We start from the raw sequence: 16,712 nt of genomic DNA, 5'->3' as shown, positions 1-16,712 counted from the left end.
TATAACCACCTGTTCTGACTTGAGAGTGCACTACCAGAAAGGTAAAATTAAGTCTGAAATTGACTCACAACGAACATGTAAAGACAGAAGAAAATAAACTTAAGATTTGCAAACCCTATTGCATAATTGGTATATCTTAAATGATAAGGACTCTTGTGACATCAGAGACTTGAAAATCCATTAAAAAAAGGAGACATGGCAATGAACTCGAGTATGAAAGCCTTAACCATGGCTTTCAAGTGGTGACTCTATGTAAGTTTTTTAAACCTTTATGTAGTGAGTGGCTATAGGGACACTGACAAATGTGTGCATGCTTGTGTACATGTGTGCATGCATGCATTCAGGACTTGGCTGCCAGTTACTGAGAGACCTATTGGCATCTAGTAACTAAGATCTACAGATGGGATGCCTCCTACAATGGATTCTGTTTATGAGAAATCATAAGTCCAAATAATGAGGCATTGGTAAGGAGACTAGCTTGGAAAAAAACAGTGAAAAAGCGAATTCAACAGCTATGTTCATAGTGAATTTATGAACAGTATATAATGGAATTTTAACTCTTTATTCAAATATGTTACTTAAACTATCAATTTGTGAGGATTTTGTTCATATTCTTGCCAAAGTTTTGCTCAGAAATACATTACCTTTCTGTATTTCATTGCACATTCTCAAACCATTTCCTCATTTCATCCGACATACAGTGTTTTCCAACTAAGGTTTTAATTGTTACTAATGTAAGAATAAGTATATTCATTCACAGTGTGCTTGCTTCCCTTTTAGAACTGTACATCTGAAGGATGACTTTCTACCTTTGGTTTCATAATTGTGTGTGCATTTCAGTCTTTCATCATACGCTGGTCCTGCCACATCATAGCCATTCTCTGTGTGCTCTGATTTCCCTCTGTACCTCTTTGTTATTCCAAAAAGAAATGCTTCTAGACAGCATAAATCCTATCCTCTAGAAGTAATTTTAGTAATATATTCAGAAGCTGATGAATCATCTTGAACCTCCTCTAATAAATCAAATATCACATTGCATCTCTTGGGTGATACCTGATGCCATAAACTCATAAGTAAATTTCTGTTTGCTGTCACCTCCTTACATCCAAGGAATGAATGCTCCACATTTCTCCCCTTCCTAGTTATTCCAATGCTTTGTATTTAATACGGGCGTTTCTCACTTGTGCCAGGGCACTGCTCTGATGGTACTGGCCTGGTTGCTTTTAGCAGCATTGAATTTAGAATCAACTGTGAACTTCATTGGAATACTTCTACTCCCTCCTATTTATTTAATTCCGTCTAATACTCAACTTGCACCTAAAAAGCAGTGTCAACACAAAGTACTCACGTGGTGTGGCAGAATCAAGAAACCTGATCAAACCTGATCACTGCAGAGTCAGGAAATCAAGACAGGTTTCATTGTCTTTTCTGTGAACCTTTATATAATGCCAGGCCAATTGAGTGGCTTAAAGAAGTGGCTCATTCTGAGACACAGAAAGTCCAAAATCAGCGCATCCGTAGCAGACTTTTAGAGCTTGTAGAGACTAAAACGATCCAGTGATATAACTAACTGCTGCTGTCAAAAGCAGTAAAAATCCAGGAGGCCAAATCTATGTTTTTCTTTCCCCTTTCTGGATTGATTGTGTATATTGTCTGAAGTCATGGGGTGCATTCTTAGTCTTTCTTCCACAAGCCCAAGAAAACTGTGTGAATGTTAACATGTACTGAATAAATCCTGTGATCACTGTAACACACTGTAGCACCTTATAATGATGTGTTCCCCAGCTGCCATGTCAACGGTCCATTGTTACTTTTTTTTTTCTTTTACAATCTTTTCTTTAATATTCATTTCCTACACTGGTGTTAATATTCCTGACTATTTGAATGCATTTCAAAGCTCATGAAATGCTATATCAAATGTATTTCTGAACTTCAAATGTATTACATCTCCCACATTGCATTCATCTACTAATATTGTAATTCAATGAAAAAAAAAGCAATCAGATTTATTTGGCGTGATTTGTTCTGTGTCAACCCACGCAGCTCATTGCTCAATGGTGCTTAAATGATAAACAGTGTTCAAATCAAATTCTTCATCTACCTTTTGATTTGAGTTCAGGAAACTGATGATGTTCGTGTTTTCTAGCTAGCTTCTGGGTCCTAAAGCCTAAAGAACAGTATTCTTTTTCAATACTTTTTTTTTCTTATTTCTCTGTTTGTTTTGCTCTTATATCATTCTGTTGTCCATTTTTTATCTCTACATTTTCTTAGTAGACTTTATTCTAATTTCCTTATAACATAGTTTTAGGGGGGAAAGGCACTGATTTGTGAAAAGATAATGAGCATGAAAATGAATTTGATTCTCTTGGGAATAAAGGGGATGGCTTTGTCATATTACACAACTTTCCCTACACTCATCATACCAGAAAATACTGTGATTGAAGCCTTAATTGTACATAGGGATTCCTTCACTTTCCCTTTAGTCTATCCTAGTTAAAAGCAAGTATGCTGTGTTTTATTGATACTTGTAGGAGACCTGCCCTTTCCTGGATGGAGACAGGAGAGGAGGGGGATGGAGGGTGGGAGGGGAAAATGGGGAAGAGGAACTGGGAGGGAGGATTGCGGGGAGCTATGGCCAAGGCTTGCTGGCACTATAAAAAAAAGTTCCGTGTTTTAGGAGGCAAGTGGTATTGGCACAAATCACGGAAAAGCTCTGGAGTTCTCTTTCTAGGTTCCAAATCTTGATCTAAGTGATACAAGAACAAAAAGAGAGTTAATGGTCATTGACTTCAGCACTAGGAACCTAAGTACTAAGTAGACATTATTATTTCTTGAAGTCAGAGTTTTTTTAAGCTAAATTCTTATGGTTTCTGAAAGTTGTGTCCCTTATTTGCTGTTGTTCTAGTCAGGTTGTTTTTTTCTACCTAAAAGAGGTGAAGAAGAATTGCCCTTTGTAGCTGAGTGGTGGTGGCTCATGCCTTTAATCCCAGCACTTGGAAGACAGAGACAAGTGGATCTCTCTAAGTTCTAGACTCTTGGGCTACAGAGCAAGTTCCAGGACATTTAGGGCTGTTACACAGCAAAACCTTGTCTCAAAAAACAAACAAAGGACGTTCCTCATTTTCATGGAAACATACTCAGAGTCCTTAAGCCTTAACTTGTATTCAGTTTATTACATTCAGTTTAGCACTTAATAAATCCTCCTCTTCTTCTCCTTCTTCTTCTGCTTCTTTTCTTCTCCTCCTCCTCCTTCTTCCTTCTCCTCCTCCTCTCTTTCTCCTTCTCCCTCTTCTTCATCACAATATTCAGAAGTGTGGCTTCCCTGGCTCCTGCTTTGCCTCCAACTTTTATCAGCTGCAAATCACTCAGAATTTCAATGGTGTCCCTGGAGACTTTAGTGTTGATGCTTATACCTGGAAAAAAAGAGGTCTTCTCGGGCCCCAGACCAGCATTCTGGGCTGGTACAGTGACCTCACATGGTGTAATGGTACCAGTACAGGTGTCAGCCAGTACATTATTGGCCAACAGCGTGTCTCTAATCTTGGACATGAGGCAACAGGTTCTCCAGAGCTGGATTGTTATTCATATGCCCCAGGATGACCTTACACATCATAGTATTCTCAGTTATCAGCACCATAGCCTTCCAAAAGTTGGATGATCTTAAGGAAGTAGTTGGACTTCCAGGTTGCCTTATTGTCCCTGGGCATCATGGATTGCCATGCAAGGTTTAAAGACCATGTCACTCTAATGAAGATGCCTGGCAAGAGATGATAAACATTCTTCAATAGGCAATCAGGATAAAGGTAGTCCAGAAGTGAATGAGTAAGCAGCCTGGCCTCAAAATGCTGATGTCTTTAATTGCTACATCTCACCATTCCTTTGACTGATAGCATAATATCTTGGAATAAAAAAATGTTAAATCCATGGTATTCATTGTGGGTTACCATATATAGAAAGGGGAAATAGATTAAGTTTATCAGATTTAGAAAAAAAAATCCCTTTCACGGCTGGAGCAGTAGTGTGAAAATTACTCAAGCCAACCTCAAGCAGAGCATTTTAGATATGCTTTTTGACTCCGGCTACATTGAGAGTAAGACTGGGCACTGTTAATGTTAGACAGGGGCAGTAGGTGTGAGCTGAGATGGCGTCAGGCAGGAGGACAGTGTCCCACACAAGGCAGATACCAACTTGAGTTTCCTGCTATGAGTCAGGTCAATGGGCAGAGAGATAAGGGAATGAGATCAGCCACTGTGGGGATGATCTTGTGACTCATCTCTATAGCCCTTGGTGGGCATCTGTGATAGATAGGCTCAGGGTAGGAGGCCAGTTGTTAAGTGATATACCAAAAATAGCTGCGCCATCTACAAAACGGACCTTTGGCTTGACACTCTGCACACCAGTTGGTTACTGTTGCTTAGAGCTAGCAACACAGAATAACACAACAACCCTCTCACTGCACAGTGAGGAGTCCCAGGATGTGCCCATGCTCGGAGTGGGCATTTGGCAAATCTAGAAGTTAATAAGTAAGCCTGCACTGCTTCGATTCTTAAATCTTCATATCCTGCACATTATGTTTCATGTGTATTTATAGTTATTGATTAACTACTTTATTTCACAGCAATGGGCATTATTAAACTTCCAAATTAATTTGAATAAAAATATTTTGTGCTTCTATTACTAGATAACATAAAAACTACTTTTGTATAAAGTCTCAAACACAGTCAGCATTCAATGATGTATTTCAATTTACTCATCTGTGTTTTCAATCTATATTATGTAGTTGCATGCGGACAAGGATAATTTTCTATAAATTTATCTTACATGGGAGACAATTTGGACAAAATATGCAAGTAAAATGATTTTATGTGACTGATCAATATTAATTCTTAGAAGATTCATATGTGGGGATATGGGGGGTTTGAATATGTGGATTTCCAGTACAGAAAAAAATTGAAACAAGTAATCTAGAATCCATCTTAGTGTAAGTGAAGTAATATCCTTTCTGTATATGATCCAATCAGGTAAAGGACTGAACCATTTATTTTTATATTTCTCATTGTTTTGGTCATAGAAATATTGCTTCAGGGGTTCTCCATAATCATGAATTCTTGTGAAAGTAAGTACACTGGAAATCCTGGAAGGAAATCTTTTTATCATTTGATTGTTTTTCATGGTATTCTTGATAGTGAATTTCAGAGAGAAGCATGTAAATTAATTTGAATGGCAATATTCAGATCACTTGTACTGTTTACTACTTTAGGTGAAAATGAAGATATGTATAACACCCACAACTGGACAATGTGCAGAGAGTGAAACACTTTGGAGTGCTCCTCCCTGAATGGGGAATCTTTATCACATCCCTCCCTTCAAAGATCAGGGGTGTGAGGGCACTCTGGAAGATTGTAAAAGCCAGATGTGGTGGATGATTTTAAGGAAACATTTCCAGACACAACAGGCAAATGAGCATATGAGCTCACAGAGACTGTGACAGCATCTACAGGACAAGAAAAACGTCAGACAGACAGACAGACATCTCAGCATGAAGAAGGGAAAGCGGGCACATAGTCCAACGTCTGCCAAGAAGATATTTGCAACTGATAGCTGCTGGGAGACGGACATCAGTTTTCTTCAGTGGCTTCTCACTGGGTACATCAGCCACATTCCAGGGCAGGGGTAAATGGCCATCACTGGAGTAAAAGGCCATCACAACAGTAAATGGCCAGCACAAATTAGATTCCACGTTTTTAATGGCTCTTTTCTTGTTTTTGTTTGTAAGAAAGAAAGAGTGTTAGTTGGGTGGAGAGGATGTGGGGTAGTTTGGAGGACAGGAAACAATATGATTAAAATATACTGTATGATTCAGGCATCCAGGTGGTTGGGGATGATCTCACGGTAACCAACCCTAAGAGGATTGCCAAGGCTGTGAGTGAGAAGTCCTGCAACTGCCTCCTGCTCAAAGTGAACCAGATTGGCTCTGTGACCGAGTCTCTGCAGGCGTGTAAGCTGGCCCAGTCCAATGGTTGGGGTGTCATGGTGTCCCATCGCTCTGGGGAGACTGAGGATACTTTCATCGCTGACCTGGTTGTGGGACTCTGCACTGGGCAGATCAAGACTGGTGCCCCATGCCGATCTGAGCGCCTGGCCAAGTACAATCAGATCCTTAGAATCGAGGAAGAGCTGGGCGGCAAGGCCAAGTTTGCCGGCAGGTGCTTCAGGAACCCCCTGGCCAAGTAAAGTGTGTGTGGAGATCCCTGGAGCCACCGGCTGCTTCGACCCTGTCCCTGACGTCAACGAGGCGGCTCAAAGCTGGCCCAGCGCCTGTCCCTCCCATGCCGCCGCTTCCTTAGACGTCCTTAGACAGCCACACCTGACCACCTGGAGCCTGCTGGAAACCCCAGCCTTGTAATCATGTGATTGGTCTGAATCATTGTTTCTGTCACCTCACTTCCAAGCTAAGTGTCTGAAGCCCATTGTAATCTTTAGGGTGGCCGCAGGTAAGATCCCTGCCCCAGCGGTTCTACATGCAAAATAAAAGCCTCAGTGACCCATAAAAAAAAAAAATATACTGTATGAAACTCTCAAAAAAATAGATTAACACAGAAAAGACTTTTTAAAGGTATTTAAGGAGAAGATAAGCAAGACATAGGAATTTTATATTTTAAGATAATGTCTTTTAACTAATGAATAAAAAATCTACACCATATCATTCTTAAATCACTTTAGCTTCTACTAAGTTCTAGTCTATAACAGATTAAGAAAGAGTTAAAAAAGACAATTGGGAAGATTGGGGTAAGAAAATATTCATCATGATTTAAATTAGAAAGTTCTTAGTGTTTCAACAAAAACACAGTGAAGGGCAGAAAAGGTTTACCCACTTTACCCAGCAGCCAAATTTCAGATGAATTACATGCCAACATAAATATGATATGCTTTGAAATTGTTTCTTTTTTAAAAAGTTATCTAAATTACAGGTATCTTAGAAAGCTTTATCACACTCTAGAGTTTGTTTATTAATAAAAATCTTTCCATTTAAACTAAAGAAAGATGAAAGCAAAAGGTCACTTCACTGTTTGGTAGGGATTTTCAAAATATAAATTACACTTATTTATTGGGGTGGGGCGGCGCCCCCTTTCCACAGTGCACGTGTGCAGGTCAGAGTACAGCTGGGAGGAGTTAAGCCTAAGTCCTGAGGATCGAACTGAGGTCATCTGTCTTGGCAGCAGGCGCCTTTACCGCTGAGCTATCATCCGAGCCCTGATAAGGTTTGTTTGAAGATCTGTTTGCATTTGTTAGCATGCATTTAAAAGGCTGAGCTGTTTAAAAATACTCAATTAGCTGACAATTTAGGTATGATTTGTTTTCCCTGATACAACTATTGGACTCTTTAGACGTTTTTATTTTTTGTAATAATGATATCAAACTATCTTATAAAATAAAATTTAAGCCAATCTATGAGTAAATGAATCACAATCAAATTTTAAAATGCAGCATAAATTTGCAATGCTTACATGTTTCAGACCCTAATATACAACTAAGTATCCACTGGAGTATTTTAAATAATATTTTGACTAAGATAGGTGAAAACATTTGAATATACACTCCTCTGAATATTATTAATGACACTGAGTGCTAAGATACTATCCAGCAAGCAGATTGTTTTTCCTTTTGTTTTCTTTTTTTTATGGGACATAGAGTTTTGAGACAGGATTTCTCTCTGTAGCCCTGGCTGTCCTGGAACTCACTCTGTAGACCACAATGGCCTCGAACTCATAGAGATCCACTTGCTTTAAAGGCGTGTACCACCACTGCCTGCTCAGCAACCATATTTAAATTTGAATGGGTTTTAAAATTTTTTCCTAAAGTATGGAAAATTTTGCCTAAATTAAGTTTTAGAACTATTCTGAAAACAAAGAAAATCTTTCTGTGGTCCATTACAACCAGAAGAACAGTGTTGTGGGGTGGGGCTCAGCATCAAAATCTTGCCTTGCGTATGCCAGGCCTGAGCTTGATTCCTGAACAAAAGATGGCATTTTGCAGATTGAAAAGTCCCATCGCACACGTTGTCTCTTGTTCTCACTGTCTTTTCAAATTAAATCCTTACTTTCAGCTTTCTCTGAGATGGTTTCACTAGTGACTCGGAACCTGTCTACGATATTGTTGCTATCCCCTTTGCAAAAACAGGAGGTAACAGCTGAGTCCTGCTTCTATAATACTGCCTATTTTGTTCAGCTCTGCTCTTAAACCACTTTCGTTCCTTCTAAATCATGTGATTGATCCTTTTGTGCTTCAGAAGTTTCCTGAAGACTCTTCCCCCTCCTCCCCTTAACTAACTGTGCTGTGAACAGCTTACTGAAGAGTGGAGTGTGTATATGTGCTTCTTTGGCAAACATTAGTCTGGAATGTTCTCCAATGGCAAAGAATCAAAGGGTACTGTGGTCATTTTCGTTTGTCTTTGTTGTTGTGTTAAATGGTGTTTGATTTACTTTTTAGCTTTTCTACAAGGAGTGTTCAAAAGGTAAGGCTGAGCAACCAATCAATAATAACACTGTTTCAGCCAAACGTAATTGTAATAGACATTCATGCCATGAGAAGCTAAAACAAGAACATAGCTAAGTCCAAGCTACAACTTTGCTTGTGATCTCCTGACATCTCAACACAGTGATGTTTCTTTGTCAGCTCATTAGACAAACCAAGTCACAACAGAGCTAGTACAGACAAGTCTCGAATCTTTGTTGATTCCCAAGTTTTGAGTTTTTTTCCTCAGTGTTTATTGGAATTTAGCCAAATGTAACTAAAGAAATTGGAGCCCAACTGGAAAAGTGTGTTGAGTGTCATGGTGTCTAAGTCCTTCAGAAATGGAAGGAGAGATGATACCCATGCAGGAATATTACAGTTTGGTCATAAATTATTCAAACTGTAGCTTATTAAGAGGCAGACATCAACAACTAAAAGGACATTCATAGGATCTGGATGTGCCACCATTCCAAGTGATCACAACAATCCAACAATTTCAATTTCTGGGCTTTTATTTTATACTTAAATTTTGAGCATATTTAATTTGCTATCACCACATGAATTTCATAATGTTTCCTCAAACTGTAATTATAATCTTAATACAACCAAGCAAATTAAAAAAAAAATCTTCCCCCATAGAAACATAATTTTTGAATGGAACTAAGAATATTGGAGTTTATATGCAAAAACAAAACCTATCTTATATATGGATTCTTAAACCACAGCTATTATATATACATTTTAATCGAACATTCCCAAACCATCAATATTTCCATAAAGGCACCCACTAGTCTAAGTGCAGTTTGTTCTTAAACTATACTTTCCCATGAACTGCTTTTTTTTTTTAATAAAGTGTCTAAGTCAGTCTCACTTTAAGAAAAAAATCAGGGCCTAAAAGTACTAGCTGAGTCCTCACTAAATATGGTTAGCTTTCCGAAGAACCCAGGTAGCAGCTGCCATGCCTCCACTCTGCTAGGGCAGCACCTGCCCGACTCTTTAATATCAAATGGGACACAAACACCTTTATGAAACTTAGCTTCTACACAATTCTTGTTGCAATTGTCCAGCATACATCTGTGCTGTTAATAAATTGATTCTTTCCCTTATTTTGCCAACTTTTAATCTTTCTTCTCCATACCAAACTGCCTGAAAATAGCCTATTTGTTTCTGACTTAAAAAATTGTAAGGCAATTCACCTGATTTTTTCCATGATGTTTTATCCTACAATCTGGGAAGTGCTACATGATCAAAAACATGATTCATTTTAGAATGCTGTAATCTAGTCCAAATACCGTGACATTGGGCAAGAAATGTCCTTCATTGTCATATAAAGAGAAGTCGACTCAGTTTTTAGAATTGTTCCTTTAATTAATAAGAGACATTTTGTTTATCGTTCTTATTGAACAAGCAGTTATCATTTGCAGATGTGAAAATCATAAGGAATCAACTCATTACTGATACTAAAAATTCTTTTTGAAAACATGGCATGAGCAGCAGACGTAACTGTGCTACTGCTATTATTATCGTTATTATCACAGCTTAGTTATTTTTCCTATCATGGTGTGTTTGACCAGGATAGGAGGGATCTTTTAATCTTATAAAGGCTCAGTGTGTAACCCAGAAAATTTACTAGAACAGGTGAATTTTTAATCCAGAGATTTTTTTCAAAAGTATTTATGCAAAATAAGGGGAGATAATCTGAATGGTAAATGACAAAAACGAGTTATACTAATCCTAGCTACCTCAATAGAACTTCTTGTTCATGAACAAATCAATTAGGAGTTTGCTCCCTGGGGTCTTTATCTGTGTGGGAAGCTGAACAAAGTTGAATAAACAGCCTTCACCAGCACTGCCCCATAACCACATTATAATCTCAGAAACCTATGAAGTGTTTATCTGTCAAAAAGGACATGACACGTGATTGAGGACGCTGAGAGGGCCAGATCAACTTGGATTTTCTAGGTGAACCCTAAAGACAATCACAAGTGTCCTTGAAGGATGTCAGGAGATGTGACAGCAGACGAAGGGATATGACCCGGGAGGCAACATTAAAACATTATAACTAGTAGTCAAGAAATGTTGGCGGCCCAGAAATTGGAAAAAAGATGCCCATCTAGAGCCTCTAAAAGGAAGTGGCTTTGCCAACATCTTGGTTTTAGCCCTTTAAGGCTGACTTTGAAATTTTGACCTCTGTGGAACCTGCATGGGACTGGACTAGACCCTCTGCATATGGTAGATAGTTGTGTAGCTAGGTCTGTTTGAGGGGCCCCTGGCAGTGTGGTCAGGATCTATCCCTGGTCCATGAGCTAGCTTTTTGGACCCCTTGCTCACCCTTGATGCAGGGGAGAGAAGCTTGGTTCTGCCTCAACTGAATGTACCAGGCTTTGCTGTCCCCTCATGGGAGGGGATGGAGGAGGGTGAGAAGTGGGCGGAGGGGATTGGTATGTAAAATGAATTTAAAAGTTTTTTTAAATAGAAAAATAAAAGAGAAAAGAAAAAAAAAGAAATTTTAACCTCCAGAACTGTAAGAAGATAAATTTGTGTTGATACTAAAGTAAGTCACTTGTTAAAACATCTACAGGAAGCAAGGTTTCTGTGATTTGAAGAAATACTACACAATCTCAGGTTTGTTGAGTTTCATTTTGAAACAACACTAATAAAATATTTTCTCACTGATTATTTGGAAGGTAATATTTTTCATTTTAAGAAATTGTTGGATATGTGCACATCTTCAATGAGAGACATCAAACATTAGTGGATATATCTTTTCATTTCTTTTACCAAATTGAAGACAAATATTACTTTACTAATTTGTATGTTTGATAGTCAATGCTGTTGAAATTACAAAATGCAAGAATCTTGCAGAAATCAGCTGCTGTATTTATTAATCTACCTGAAAGAAAAAGAAATAGAAAAAAACACAGATAAAATCAAAGTATAAATTTTTTCATTTTGCTAAAGTTATGATGCTCTATTTTGAATTTTTCCACATTAGGAATACACTTAATGTTTGCTAATGACTTATTTAGTTCATTAAGTCACTACCTATGACAACAAAACTTGTAGTTGTCCTTTGATATGAGAATTAATACCTTTATTCTTGTGATCCTTTAAAACAGCTCAGGGTCCAGTTCTTCCTCCCTGACTGACTGGAACAAGAATATTAAAAAGGAAAAAAAAGAACAATAGAAAAAGAAAAGACTCCTCAATACAATTTACATCTAAAGATGTACTTAGAATTTCCTTCTGTTTTACCAAATAGCCCAATCATACATCTCAGTTGTCTGTCCAGGAAATATTTCACTGGTTATTTAGAAAGTTGGTTTTTATTCTAAGTGCTGTAAAGAGCTACATGATCACGGTGGGTGTCCTGATTGTTAAGGCATATTTATGAGCCTGGGAAAGGCCAAGTGACACATACACAGCACAGTCAACGAAATCATTTGTAGACATACATCGGCGTCAAAACGTTTCTGGAGGATCCAGCTAGTACTGGTTTGGGCGTGCGGAGAGTGAAGGAACTGTGGATTTAGAGAAACAATTGTGATCTGTTGGGCATGGGAAAATGTGTACTGAGGGCTTATCTCCACAAGGTTTTTCTTGTGCTCAGAAATGCTTTCCTATGTTTATTTGGGCTTTGTGTTTAAGGATTTTCTAAAAAATAAATATTTTTGTACAGATTCTTTACAAAGTTGTTCTCCAGAATAGTAACAGATTGAACACAATTCATTTCCTTTGCTTGGATCTTGAAAGCTGCTACTCAGGGTTATTAAGACACCATTTCCTTATGGTTTTCAGAATGAATGGAACAACGTGGCATACTTTCAATGCTGTTGTTTTTAAATGTAAAACAAACAAAACAAAAACAAAGGCAAAACTTTGAAACTTTAGATCTTTGAATCTTCTTTCATACAATCTGATCACATTTACAGACGTGTCCAGAAGGAGATGATGGACAACGTCAGTACCAGCTCTATGTCACACAGCAACTTCCTCGTATTCTTTAACAGCTCATAAACAATGTTCCATTTCATTAAAAGTTACAAAAGTTTCCACAGTTTCCCTTAACAAGCTGAAGCTCACTCTTCATTTGTCAATGTGCATAAAAGCTGCTTATAGCATAGCATGGTGTAAGCTACTTCTTAAGCAATAAATGGTTTGAGTCATCTATTTTGTCCTGAAATGCTATCTGTAGTTAACTGCATTGCTTATAAATGGTCATAGTAAATTCAGCATGAAAGAGAATATTACAGAAAAGACAGCAGCAGAAGCATTAGCATTATCTAATATTTATATATGTTATCAACAGAACACAGCAGTGAAACATTTAAATGCATATCAATGGGTACCATGTCTAAAAATTACTATAGTACCTATTTAGTGTAGTGGATATTTTTCTTAAAGAGTGCTTGCTGTAACTAGAACAGCATAATACGTGATTTAGTACAGTTAATTCTTATTGATTAAATAAGTATTTATGTACTGAAGATAGTGAAAGGAGACAGGTAATTTTTTTTCTTTTTTTGCTTCATTGTGATCCCAGATTTAACACTTCAGTGAAGATTACAAAGGATCATGACATGTCATTATGTAACTGAAATGGGCACCAACGTATTTGAAAGACAGCATTTGTACTGAAACAGCAAGATGGCACCAGATACATGTAATGCTACTGGCCTATGACTCAACTGGAGCCAGAGTCCAAAACTGTGCCCCTCATTTACAGTCAAGGCAATTACTCAAATTCAGAGAGAACTGCCCACATTTATGCTTATCCTTTACAAGTCGTCTGTAAAGCAAAATGGAACAGAAAGAACAACAAATGCAATTGCTAAATACCTTTTTTTTTTTTACAAGAGGTGCAAAAACAGTCATTTCTAACATTAAACTGCCATTTACAGTAGATTTTTGTACACCTGCAAAGACTTCAGTAATGATGGGGAAATGCCCAAGGCAAAGAGTCTCCAAGTAGATATTTACACAATGTGAAATCAAATGTACCGTAGATACCGAGAAAATTATCTTATGTTATTAAGAAATCGACCAAACATGATATAGCTTCATCATACAGAAAACCCGTAGGACCCCATCCCAAGCCTAAGTAAAAAGGAATTCCCCAGTTCCCTCTGCCCATTCACCCACCATCTTCCTCTTACAAAGAATCAATGTCTAGATTACTCCCACCCACCCTCAAATAAAGTGCGCAGTCCATGGCAGATCATAGAATAATGCAACAGGAAAAGCCCCCGTTTGTATTATTACTTAAAAAATAAAATACAAACAACAAAAATAAAACAAAGATTGAAGAGAATTTGTTGATTCTCTCTATCTTGAAAAAAAGATGCGAAGCGCGGGGTGCCCTGCTTGACTGTCACTCATTTTAGTACACGTAGCCTTCGTTGTAGGGGTGGGGGTTGCAGCAACCCCCTTCTGGCATGTAGGCCATGCTCTCATCAAAGTGAGACAGAGGCACCGTGTCCTCCTCGTTGATGTGACGTTCCATGTCCGTCTTCAGCAGTGGACGCTGGTTGTCCGGAAAGGCCATGGAGAAAAGGGCTTCCGGGTCACACACAAATTTGTAGACATATCTCTCTCCAGCCACCTGGGAATATCATGGAAAAGCCCAGTGTCACCGTCCCCACATGGGTAGGGGAGAGAGAAACAAACACGGATTAATACACCAGCAGGGATGGAGGGCAAAAGAGAACATTTGATTAAATAACAGATACATCTTCATGAGGGAAAGTCTTTACTCTGTGAAATAAGCCACGGTTCAATCAAGGGAAACACAAAATGTTGAACTAGAGTAATAATTAATTTATTTCACAAATAGCTAGGAAACTCAGCAGTTTTCTTTTTTCAACAAAAAGGTGTACTTACACTCATTTGGGGAAGAAAAATCAACGATGTAATTAATGCAAGCAATTCACACTGAAATTTTTGTTTTAAAGGTAACATCTATGCTTTGAAAATGTCTTTAAGGTTTACCTCCCCCTATTACATTTCTACAACTTGTAAGTTTTAAAAGGAAAATATGCTTTATTCCTAGTAAGACTACACTAGTGATCACTAATTCCCAAGATGCACTGCTCCCTTCCCCTTTATCTTTCCCCTGGCACTGTGTATTCTCATCTAAGAAAACCCCAAAGATACATAGCCTTATTTAAATGAAGGATGGAGCAAGAGGACATTATCCTGAGCACATCACTTTTTAAAATGAAGGCAAGATACATTAGATGAAGCTTAAGGATGTGTGTAAAGTGTCAAATTGAAGTAAGAGGCGTAAAAAAAAGTGAAGGGAATCTAAAATACACACTGGGAAGGGAGGAAATGAGAAAAGGAAATGTGACAACTGCCTGAAATAAAGGAGATGTAGCACAATTTGTAGGGAAAGACATGCCCCAAACTTAAGTTTTGAAGAGTAATGCTTCTGTAGAAAATGATAAACAACTGAAGGAGACGAATGTACCCGCCATTAATAGACAATACTGAGGAACTCAAGACTCTGGGGTGCAATGGGGAACAAAGGCAGTTCCTTGTGTTAACTTTGGTGTCTGTGTGTGTGTGTGTGTGTGTGTGTGTGTGTGTGTGTGTGTGTGTATGTGTGTCACAGTTTCAGAAAGCTGAAAAGGATTGAATGTCTCATGTTTCTGTGTCAAAAGGTCTTGCTAGTGATTTGTGACATGGGGAAACAGTGTGCTCACAGTTTATAAACTCTCTGTACATGTTTGGGAGAGAGGGAACGCCTGCCAAGGATTTCTGCTGCTCTGCACTCAGATTTAGAATATTTGTTGCCCTGAATTGAAGTAAAAGGAACTACATTAGAGTCCAAATAATCTGGATATGCAGAGGTTTAAAAGAACCAACACTGAGCAATGTTTAGGAATCTGGACATGTTTCTTAAACTGCCCTTCAGTTCATTGTCTTGTGAAATGGAGACAGGAAGGGCTCCTTGAAAAGCCAGCTGTGATACATAGAGGGAAGTCTCTAGCACAATGCAAAGCAAATAGAGGCATCTAGCATAATTCTCTTCCTTTGGTCCTCATTTTTAAAAAAAGTGAACTAATGAAATGACTGCAAAACTGAAAACCAGGCAGTATCAAACAAAAGCCGAGAGATAATAAATCTTAGTTTTGTTTCCTTTTTTTCTTTATTTTTCAAGGTATTTTCAGGAAATGAAAGTAAAATAAATGCTTTATTCTGCATGCCTCTGAGTGTTTTATAGCCCACTGTGTTTAGTTTGGGGCCGCAAAAAAGAATTGTTTGCCTTAGGTATTGGACATGTCATTTTGTCTGATGTGTTGAGGTTGTCTTTACTTGGAAGCGATGTAATAAATGAAAAACATTTCATCATGAGGAATTTAAATGCACAAGATGCAATTGTAAATTATAAAATCTCCTAGGGACTTCTCCTTCTGCTTCCTTCTAGTTTTCTCTGAATAAACAGTTTTAGTGCTACTCCTGTATTTATCCCACTGTTAGATATTGCTGAATTTAGAATAGGAGCTGACAGACAGACAAAGTAAATGATGCCTTCCTTTGTTAGGGATACATTTCTCACAGTGCGAGAAATCCTGCATATTAGGTTAAAACCTAAATGCAACAGTGCGATGAAAAAACACAAGCATTTTGTGGAGGTTTCTATCAGATGTAAACAGGGAGGTGGGTGTGTTGTCAAAGCCTAGACACATATTTAAATTGCAGTTCAACTTTTAAAATGTCAAGATTGCTCAGCAGATAAAGGCACTTGACTCCAAGCCTGGCAATGTGAGTTCAATCCCTGGGACCCACAGAGTGGAAAGCCAGACCTGATCAGGGCAAGCTGTCATCTGACTTGCATACACATACTGAATAAATAGAATATTTTTTTCAAAATTTGAAGGAGAGGGAATGGGGGCATATTTGACCAAGATAAAGTATATCTGTGTATGAATATTAAATAAAATCCCAAATGTAAAAGATAAAGTAAAAAAACAAACTATACATTTTTATGAGTATTGCTAAATTTTTAACTAGATGTGCAGATATTTTATCTACAAAGGACAAGATTTTTCCAATGCTTCTTATTTCTGTTTCAGAATTATTGAAATTAATTACCATTTAAAATGTTTTACTTGTATTAACACATTTGGTTAGTTGTATTTTATTCTCCAAGCTTCTAATTTAATTGTTCTTTACATACATCACAAATGCCTAAT

At 37.9% G+C, this 16,712-nt stretch overlaps 2 protein-coding genes across 6 annotated transcripts in view; one reads left to right on the top strand and one right to left on the bottom strand.

The window, feature by feature from the left end:
• The first annotated feature begins 5,100 nt into the window (after positions 1-5,100).
• Positions 5,101-6,555, top strand: LOC128110603 (alpha-enolase-like). The gene is made up of 2 exons (XM_052738250.1): positions 5,101-5,116; positions 5,864-6,555. The coding sequence occupies exons 1-2, from the start codon at positions 5,101-5,103 to the stop codon at positions 6,232-6,234; spliced, it is 387 nt and encodes a 128-aa protein (XP_052594210.1). The 3' UTR covers positions 6,235-6,555.
• A 2,453-nt stretch (positions 6,556-9,008) lies between these two features.
• Positions 9,009-16,712, bottom strand: part of Etv1 (ETS variant transcription factor 1) — an 88,384-nt gene continuing 80,680 nt past the window's right edge. For all 5 annotated transcript variants that reach the window (XM_052738370.1, XM_052738371.1, XM_052738369.1 and 2 more), the window contains one exon: positions 9,009-14,116. In XM_052738370.1, the coding sequence (XP_052594330.1) occupies positions 13,895-14,116 (222 nt within the window). In that variant the 3' untranslated portion in view covers positions 9,009-13,894. The remainder of the gene's footprint in view (positions 14,117-16,712) is intronic.

Source organism: Peromyscus californicus, unplaced genomic scaffold (genome assembly GCF_007827085.1).
Source record: "Peromyscus californicus insignis strain IS unplaced genomic scaffold, ASM782708v3 Scaffold_15__1_contigs__length_86483966, whole genome shotgun sequence".
In the NCBI taxonomy this organism is placed as follows: domain Eukaryota; kingdom Metazoa; phylum Chordata; class Mammalia; order Rodentia; family Cricetidae; genus Peromyscus; species Peromyscus californicus.
This window is presented reverse-complemented; position numbering and strand designations above follow the sequence as displayed.